This window comes from Teleopsis dalmanni, chromosome 1 (assembly GCF_002237135.1).
Source record: "Teleopsis dalmanni isolate 2A chromosome 1, ASM223713v2, whole genome shotgun sequence".
NCBI classification, from domain to species: Eukaryota; Metazoa; Arthropoda; class Insecta; order Diptera; family Diopsidae; genus Teleopsis; species Teleopsis dalmanni.
The window spans coordinates 11,936,497-11,946,766 of record NC_051846.1 but is presented as its reverse complement, the minus strand read 5'-3'; the positions used below and the strand labels follow the sequence as shown (position 1 = coordinate 11,946,766).

General features: G+C 30.2%; 1 protein-coding gene across 1 annotated transcript; it reads left to right on the top strand.

Annotated features, from left to right (window-relative positions):
• The first annotated feature begins 3,842 nt into the window (after positions 1-3,842).
• Positions 3,843-9,973, top strand: LOC119677376 (G8 domain-containing protein DDB_G0286311-like). The gene is made up of 2 exons (XM_038088698.1): positions 3,843-3,940; positions 9,595-9,973. Exons 1-2 carry the CDS (start codon positions 3,843-3,845, stop codon positions 9,971-9,973), a joined length of 477 nt encoding a protein of 158 aa, XP_037944626.1.
• The last annotated feature ends 297 nt before the right edge of the window (positions 9,974-10,270 follow it).

The following is a 10,270-nucleotide window of genomic DNA, read 5'->3' as shown; positions in this document are numbered from 1 at the left end:
TAAACAAAGACATAAGATATTAAATGTATTATTTAGTAGTATGCTATGAGATATAACTTACATCTACATATGTCTTTTTCTGATTCTAAACGTTACACTTCTACTTTTTGCTATTGTAATGGGAATAAATTTATGCATAATTCACACCATTGCGCATACCTCTAGCAATTTATCTACAATCATTAACAAAATGTATAACTTTACTTCAACAAAATAAAATCGCACATGTAGATCTGATAACGCAAGTCACAAGTGTAATTTGAAAATACTTTATGCTTTTTGAATGCCATATATTACCATCAGAAGGCACTACAAAAGCTAAAAGCCTAATTATAATCCCAAGTACTTGGCCGGAACAATGGCAGGTCGTTCGTATATTCACATATATATAAATATATATGTATATGTATATATATAGTACTTTTATTATTACTGTTAATTTTATTATTATTTTCATTATACGTAAATGTGTGTCATGTGGTTTTGTGTATGAAAACATATGTGGTAACATCCGTAGTAATAAATTGTGGCAATGATATGCCCGTACTGCCGTGTTTGGATTTGGTTTTATTTAAATAAAAAATTTCATTTTTGTCATGCGAAATGGCGCAACATGCCACAAAGTCGAACTTTACCTAAAGTATGGTTTCAACATTTACAATATAATACAAGTAATATATACCATATACTATAAAAACAATGGTATATAAACATGTATAATACATATACATAGTACTTCATGTCGAAAAAGTACTTTGAAGCAACTTTTGAGATTCTATTACTGGTATCTAAATACCGCATATACAGTCATACTCAATACGTGATTTATAAATATTATTACATGTAAAAAGTATACTTTTTAAGGTGAACTCATTAGCAAATATCTAAGAGCAATAAAAAAACGAAATATTTGCATATTAAGCAGCGAATGGAGTACTTTCGTGTCACATAAAAGAAAATACTAAACAAAAAAATATATATGTAAATATATAAATGTATATCTGGTATGTGTATTAATAAAAGCAAGAAACTAGTACAATTGCACGCTTAGCGGATTATTCGTTCGCGTGCTTTCAATCTTAAAAGCATTCTCCACAGTCGAGTAATATTGTACGTCGCAGATACACCAACTACTATATACATTAGAATATAGTACTATAGAAATATATTAACTATGGCGTATAACAAAAGGTTGTACCAATTTCTTTCTTTCTTTTTTTGGTGCTGTTTTTTCTTCCTTGCACGAAATACAATTTATGGAGTAAGCCCACCTTTTTAGACCTTCCTTAAGCATCCTTAAGCAACTCCAGTCAGCTACACTTAAGGTTCTGGTACTCGTATTGATCCTTGCACCCAACTCACATCGAATTGAACTTAAAATATTGCACAAATTTCGTGCACAAACCCATTAAATATGCTCAACTGCAGCCACATGATTTCGTATGGAAACAAATCAAATGCATGCATTGGCTCTGCCACATAAACTCGGAAGTCTTGTGCATAATGAAAAGGGCAAAAGGTTGTGCATACTTATGTCATCAATTGCAAGGATACTGTGTCAATAAAAAGTGCACATTTTTCACTTCAATCCACACAATGTACTGGTGTACTTAGTGAAAATTCTTAAAATATATTTATTAAAAATTTACTAACAAACAACAACAAAAAAAAAACAAGAAAAAAAAACTGCAATTTTTGTAACATAAAAATCCAGAGAATGCCACACAAATCGTTCTTCAGTGGCACGAAAGGCAAAATATCAGAGATATATACTGCACATAATGCCAACTGCAACATGGAGCTGCTGATATCATCGTTGTTATTCCTAAGGAAAACTGCTCCCATAGCGATTTCGTTACTATTATTTGCCATTGCAATGGCTCTGTTGTGCTCCACTTTTGTTGCAAGTGCCCACTTCAATTGAAATTTATTGATAAATGATAAAATTTCAGACAACAGCTGCAGTAACCAACCGTGGCTGCCTTGCTGTTTTCCATTTAATCTTAGAAACCATGAAGCTGGTATCATGCAGTGCATCTGTCTTCCTTTGCTTTGCTTTCTTTAGGTTTCTGTTTGCTTTTTTATTCTACTTTTCAAGCCAAGCAGCATCTTAGTTCCTTCTTGAAGCATCTTGACGTTGAGTGTCATTGAGTGCAAATTGTTGTTTTCCATTGAGTGTGATTGAAAATTAAAGATAATAGCATCGAGAAGACGTGCATATTCCGTTCACGGAAAATGAAAATTAGCCAAAGAAAAATATTTTTCCAAGCTATTAAAGCGATTTTCCATAAATTAAACTTTTCCATTTTTTTAAATTCAATCAAATGTTCCTTTAAACCGTATTACTTTTAGTTTAGTTTTAATAATATTCATTAAATTGGATTTTTAATAAGAACGGCGCACATAAATCTTTAATGAAGTAAAGAAATCTTCAATGATGTCATAAAGTATATAAATTTTTAATCAACTCAAGTAAACAAATCAATTTTCCCTAGCTCTATGTACTTCTGTATTCTTGCAAACAAGTCTAATGATTTTAATGATTTTATATCAAGTTTCTCTAATAACTGAAAAAGCTACCGAAGTACTACTCTTCAGACAATTATATATTCAGACCTTAACTATTTTTTATACTTAGGGTTATCGAAACTATTTAATATATTTTTGTTTGAATTTTAAGTGTATTTTGTATAAAATATAAAACTAATTGTAGTATTTTTTGTCTATTTAAGTGCAATAATCTAAACACAGTATGTTTGCACTCTTAAGACTCGTTCCCTTTTCTTGAAACACAGACTTTTGCAATGAAATATTATATTTCCCCATCTACCGTTGCTATAACTCAAGCAGTTCATGATTTATTCATATGTGATAAAGATGTAGAGCTCTTGTGAATAACAGTTCTCTCAATAATAGTAACAATGCTGCGTTGTTCTATCTTTACAACTTAGATACTACTTCATTTCTATGTCAAAACGCAATGACTTCTGCAACATAAAATAGCACAGGTTAAATGAGTAACTTATGGAATACGCATTTATTGGAAAGAAAGACCTATGCGTCTAGATATCTATTGACATCTAAGAGATGTCTATTATCATAAATAACTCTTTTTTTGTTTATTTTATGCCTGTTTTGGAATCTTTCTTATTGTCAGAAATTAACAATAATTATTAAAAGCTAATAAACCAGAAAATTATGAATATTAAGTGTCCCTAACCATTGTTGGGGCACCTTTACCTTTAAACAAAAATTGTTCTTCTAAGATGAAATAGTTTTTCATAACTATTACAAATCAATTTTAAAAGGAGATTGATCGCTCAACGAAAGAAAAAATCTCTAAATTTTCTAACAATATCAGAGATGAAAAAGTAACAGCTTGACTTAAATCCATCATTATCGATGAAAAATTTAATTCTCATTTACCATCTCAGTTATTGAAGAAAAATTTTTTCTTTTATTTTCAACTTATTTGAAATAGAAATTAATTCCTTTAATCAGTCCGATATTCCGATTAATCCATCCAGATAGGATTAATTCCAAGCGCGCTAGTTTCATCTAAGTCAAAAAGCATGTGCATATTTAAGGAGATAGGATGATAGTGAAGGGATTGACATGCATACATACATTCGTTTTTAAATATTTACTTTGCATAAACTTTTATATATAAATTATACGTTTCTTTATTTTGAGGTGTTGTGATTATTACAGATATAAAAGTATTAAACTCAAAAGTTTTAAATGTAAACTTGGTCGTCCACTGTTGCAAATCTCTACATGTCATGGCTCAGCAGTTCAACATATAACATATAATTTGGAAACCGAAGTACAGCAATATTGATATGGAAGATATGGAAGATAACCTAGTAAAAAAGGCTGATCACTACTCCTTCAGCGAACTGCAAACTCATAGTTATAATTATGCTTCCAATAAAAACAAGTAAACGGCAAAAACTCGAAACAACATATCTAAAGATAACTTCATCTGACCAATATAGGACCTAACCTAAAAAATTGTAGACAACTATTTCCATGCTAAACTATGCAATTAATTCTCAAAATATAACAGTAGAGTCTAAGACAGAACAGAAAAACCAGATGCCCCTCAAACACTACGCTTATCTAACCAAAATATGACCTGACCTAATAAGCTATGGAAGACTCTTTCTATGTCCAGCTATGAAATTTTAGCTTAAAACAAAACGGTAGGATCTAAGAACAACAGATAAACCTCACATATTGAGCTCATCTGATGAAATCTAGACCGAAATAATCATGAAATATTCTTTCTATGCGAATAGATGAAATTTCACCCTAAATTGGTAGAAAAATAGCCACAGAATTTGTGTGAAAAAATCCGGAAATACATTTTTTGTTCCTCTTCAACGCATAACAAATAAAAATGACTGTATCAGGTTACTATTGAGTGGAGGATCTCATATAATTTTGAAGTAAGATTAGTATTACCAAAATCAGAATATCAAACTTGGAGCATATATATAACAACGCGACAAGATAGCTTAATTGTGTCTTGTAAAGTGTGTCAAAAAACTGTAAAATTTAGACCATATCGCCCTCTAACTGAATGTTATTTCCAAATAATGAAAGGATACCTACCTGCATTCCGTTCTTAGTTATTATAATGTATATCTGTTTTTTGTTTCCATTAATCTAATCCAATTAGATTTAATTACTCCACCTGAATATTATACAATTTTTTCATTAACTCAGTTAGTAATGGACTTTGTCGTGCTATCAAAAATCAAATGTCCTTAAATAGTAATACTCTCATTATTATTAAAAAATAAAAAAAAAAATTGTAAAAATATATTTAATTAAAATTCTTGTTAAATAATTTGAAAATAACTTTCATGATTGTTTTTAAGTTCCTGAAAAGTTCTTGATTGAACTGAATGAACTTTTTGTTTTTGTTAAAAAGTTCATTGTAAATACTTTAGATAGTTTTTTTGCAATGCAAAGATTGTTATTGAGATTTTTTTTAATTGTTTGAATTTTGCTTTATTTTTTTGAAACGGTTTTAGTTTTTTAACTTTCATATGTGAAAACTGTCAAAACATTGTAACAAACAACGCCTTGTTTTTATTGGCAACAATTTCCTCTCCTTATTTTCCATAAAATTTTCATTTAACTTGGATTTCAGAGCAAAAACGTTCGTGTTCTTTTAGACCAAAAAAAACTTGGAAATTTATGACATGACGAATACACGTAAACACATTTGCAGCACATGCCACACAGGTTGTGCTAACTTTCAGGAAAAATTTGAAATGTTCCTTGCTTGTTTTTGTTTTATCTCGAAGGACACTTGATGCAAATGAGCTCCTACATTCACTGCACACTTGACTAAAGCTAATATGTTTAATGCTTAATATATACGAAAATACGAAAAAGACCCTAAGTCTATAAAAAAACACTAAATCAATTGTTCTTACATATGCAGCACTGCACTTAGCAACACATATCCTTTATTAACCTAACTTCCTCGAGTAGCAAGGACAGTCCCACATGAACGTACCTTCAAATCACAGTATTCTTCAACTTTTCGAATATTGATTGCTGGTTTAACCTAAATAATACTTACACTAACTGATTTTGATAACGTTTTACTATGTTTCTAGAAAAATACTCGTATATGGCTTTCGTTTTCTATATAGTATATAATGCATAATTCTAGTTACTTTCAAAACAAGTCAGAATTTTTGAAAGAAAACTTGTGTGTAACTGTGATATAAAGATGCAGTTAGTAAATACTATTTGCATCTAATCAGTTCCTTGAAAATTCATCGACAAATCAATATAAATTATTTGCCTCCATATCCTTTATACAGAAACTTTTTAATGGTGTTTTCTTAGTGTTTTCTCGTAGTTTTTTGTTGAGCGGTAAAATATATAATACTTGGCGTCATCTTGGCATAGCACTTGCCAATAAATTTTTAGTGTTAGCCACCGAATTTAACTTTTGCAACTTGCACTCTGCAACTTTGTAACCTAAAAATGTCGTCTTTAATCTAATGTACGGGAATAGGATAAACCAAAAACATATAATAATGTAATTTTTATTAATAGAGCAGTGTAGAAACGTTCTGTGAAAAACAGTAACATCCCACTTAGAATGTATAAAAATGGTTGAAGTGGTCTTGCACAGTTGTAAAGTGTGCCGAAACTACAAAGTTTACACCAACCACACCCAAAATAAATTTTATCTATTTTTGGTCTTATCTGCTTTTATTGCCCAATAGTTACAATATCTGGCCAAACACTTGGACAGACACTTTTTATAACTTAATGGTTAAGTGGTTGTGGTATTTTATGTTACAACATAACTTCTCACTGGAATGCAAAAAGTGACAATAATACTCGTAACTTACAAAAAGATTGTGATGATAATGGAGGCTAAAACATTAAATAGGAAATTATAAAGCAGAGGAACCAAATATTACTTCGAAGATATAATAATACAATATAATAGTGCTTACTTATAACTGTTTGATTGTAAAATTTATTAAGGTTGATTAATTTGCATATAACTTGGCTTAGTCAAATAAACGTATTCCGCTAATTTTTGAAAACTCAATAAGACCATAGGATGGCACAGATATTGCCACTACTAAGATATTCTTAGAATTAATCAAAACTAGCAATCTTTAAAAGATATATGTCAATAATATATGGCAATCTGAAGTTCTGTTGATAAGTAGTTTTAGTGACGAAACTGTAGTAATTCTCACAGAAATTGAAAGTTTTGGATTTTGTTTATTAACAAGGAATTGCCTTTTGATAAGACTTAATATTATGCAGACTCAAGCAATAACTTTAAGAGTGTTAAAGCAATTCTATTATGTCCTGTTGAATAAAGTGATAAAGCGTGTACGTATTATTTTGAACTAAATTCGTTTAAAGCGTCCAAAAAGTATAATAACAACTGTTAAGTCTTTGGACTCCATATTTTTCGAAACACATGGTATTTTATTCATCGATTAACTTCAGTGAGGGAAAATTGTCAACATTTTGTATAATATTTATATAGGTATTATTGCTTCGAATCGGGGTAAAGCCGCCTAAAAGTCTAAAAAGTATTATATCGACTCCACACTTTGGGATATACATACTATTACATAGTTTAATTTACTTAAGTAATAAAACTAAATCATTAATTAAATTATGTATTGATTTAAAGAAAGAAATTATTAAAAAAAAACAGAACTTCACCTGTTTTGTGATATGGTGCAATGTTTCTTCCACCAAAAGTCGGTAACCAAAATAATAAAATTGCACATATCACATTTGAAGGCAGTTCTTCATACACAGGACTTTCTGACAATAACTTCTAACGGTAAATACGTGTATAAGCTCAAAAAACGTACTCACAAGTAAGAAATTTTGTACCAATAAAATCTCGTTTCTCGTAACTAAAGCCAGTCTAGAGAGCATAGATTTATCATCCCAGATAATAGAGTTCGAAATTGTAAAAAAGCAATAAAATGACTATGTTGTCATGGTGATGAATTGAAGGCGAAGGTGGAGGCTTGAGTAATAATGTATTGATTTCAGTTGTTTTTTTTTAAATTATAGGTAACATATCTATTTATTAGTTAGTAATAAGTTTCTCTCGAAGTAGTCCAATGATATTGAGAAGATTGCTAGGTTCTTCGTTTGCATGACTCTGGAGTCGATCAGACTGTGCTTTCACTTGTCCATTAATTTTCTTAGCAATTGTCAAGATCCCAAAGAATAACTCCATTAGAAATGTACCATGAGACGTTAACAATATTTCGAAGAATTTTTTTTTTGGTGACAATTCAATTTTATTTTAACATTGCATTGGGTGTCATAACTCAAACTTGTGTACCATGAGACCATATTGACTTTGGAATTCGTTTGTAAATTTTAAGTTTATTATGTTAAAGATATTTGAGCACTTTTACTCTCTATTAACTGCGAGGTGTCTTCAAAACGCGTCCATACGCCTTGACTGGATTATCAGACTAAGCATACAGAAAGTTTAAGTCTTCGTTCGACAACCCAGTTCATATAACTGATTTATACAAATATTATAATACATATATATTATATATTATATGTTAATACAATACAATGTGTTCATGAAAGTGTGAATAATTAAAATTCACTTAAAGTGATTTTTAAAATTGTTTTCTGCTATATTAAAAATAAAGTTATGAAATTATTTAAAAAGCTATTATAATATACAAAAAAAAATATAAAAATGCAAAAACACAATATTGTCAGGACTGAAAAAAAAATAAACTGAAATCAATTTTATGCTCTAAAAAGTTGTGCATGTTTATAATCAATTTAATTACAGAAAATGGCTATTGACGCCTTATTAGCTTTTTAGCAAATTTTTCTTTTAACGCCTTTTGGTGACAAACAAATTTCGTTTGTCAATTGTTAATTTAAGACATAAAAAACAGCAGCAACAATTTTCCTACAAATAAAAGAATACAAGTCCAAAAAAAAAAATCCACTGAAAACATGCTATTCGCATGCTTTTCGAACATCCTAGGTTCGAGCCTTTGTTCAGCACCTTAATGCCAACGACCAAACTCTATAGGCAAAGTGTTCTTCTAACATTGCACGAACGTGCAAATATATGTATAGGTGTACACATATATGTGTATGTATGTATTGGAATAGAAATGTGCTTAAAAATGTCAAATGGTGGAGAAATTTAAAAAGTAACACATTTTCGAGTAAAATTGGCGCAGAGAAGAGCACTGAGTGAGCACAAAAGAGCAAATTAAGACGCTCTGCTTTGGCTGCAAAGCAAAAGCAGAGCACATGTAAAGAGCTTTTCGGGAGTGAATGGCTTATTTTTAGAATCCAGTTCCCTTTTGTGCAGACAATTCCCAAGCAAATCTTTTTTTGTTTTCTATTTCTTATACTTTTTTTAAGTTTCGTTAAATTGTGCGTTTATGGAGATATGGTTATTATTTTTGCCTGCCGTTCCATTTATATATTGTTTTTATTGTAATGCCTTCTTCGGCTAATAGCCAAATAATATCGTGAACAGCACTATGACTACCACAAGAGCAATAAAAATAGTGCACACATGCATGAGAGTAAGCATTATTTCTGTAATATTTATATATAAATAACTACATAAAAAATGCTATAAATGACAGTTTATCACAGAATAACATAAATAATCACTTTCAAGTACCGATATTTTTTTCTTTTTTATTAATAATATTTATATAATATTATATGCCATATACTCTTAACATATAAAATTCACAATTTATGTTAGGCTTCATACTTTTAAGCAGTGCACTTTACTACTTATATAGTATATAGCAATATTGAATAGCAGTACTTCTATTCATGACGTATACATAATATTTTCTACATACATTTTTAATAATATCCTGTAAGTTTCCACTCAAAATAAATTATATTAAAATCACTTCTATTAACTTCCAATAAAATTAAATTAATCAAATAATTTAATAAAAGAATTAAATTTAGCATAACTACTTATATAAATCTAAAATGCGCCATTACACTAAGACTTTTATTGCAATTTTTTTGACATCCTAATAATTTAATTAAATTTAGACTATATAATTTATTTCCTGATGAACCAACAACTATACTAACAACTACACCAACAACTACACCAATAACTACACCAACGAGTACACCAACAACTATACCAACAACTACACCAACAACTACACCAACAATTATACCAACACCTACGCCTACAATTTCACCAACAACTATACCAACAACTACACCAACAACTATACTAACACCTACGCCAACAATTATACCAACAACTACACCAGCAACTACACCAACAACTGTATCAACAACTAAACCAATTGCTACACCAACAACTACACCAACAAATATATCAGCAACTGTGTCAGCAACTATACCAACAACTGCACCAACAACTATACCAACAACTATACCAACAACTAACATATAGCGACGACGGTAGTAACTTGCTTTAACTTCAACAAAGTTATTACTTACTAGCATTCATTCTGGACCCTGAACGCACTCAAAGTCACGTAGATAAAATTAAAGGTAAAACGAGTTCACCTCAATTAGCTACGATTGCCGTTTAGATTCTACATTCCTCAAAATTGTGAGTAGAAGGATGAGCATATTAAAACCAGCCGCACCCATTGATATAAGTGTCTGACCAATACTAATGTTGGAAATGTTATCGATATGCAAGAAATTCGACAGAGCGGACCAAGTCTAGCTCCATTCCATGCGG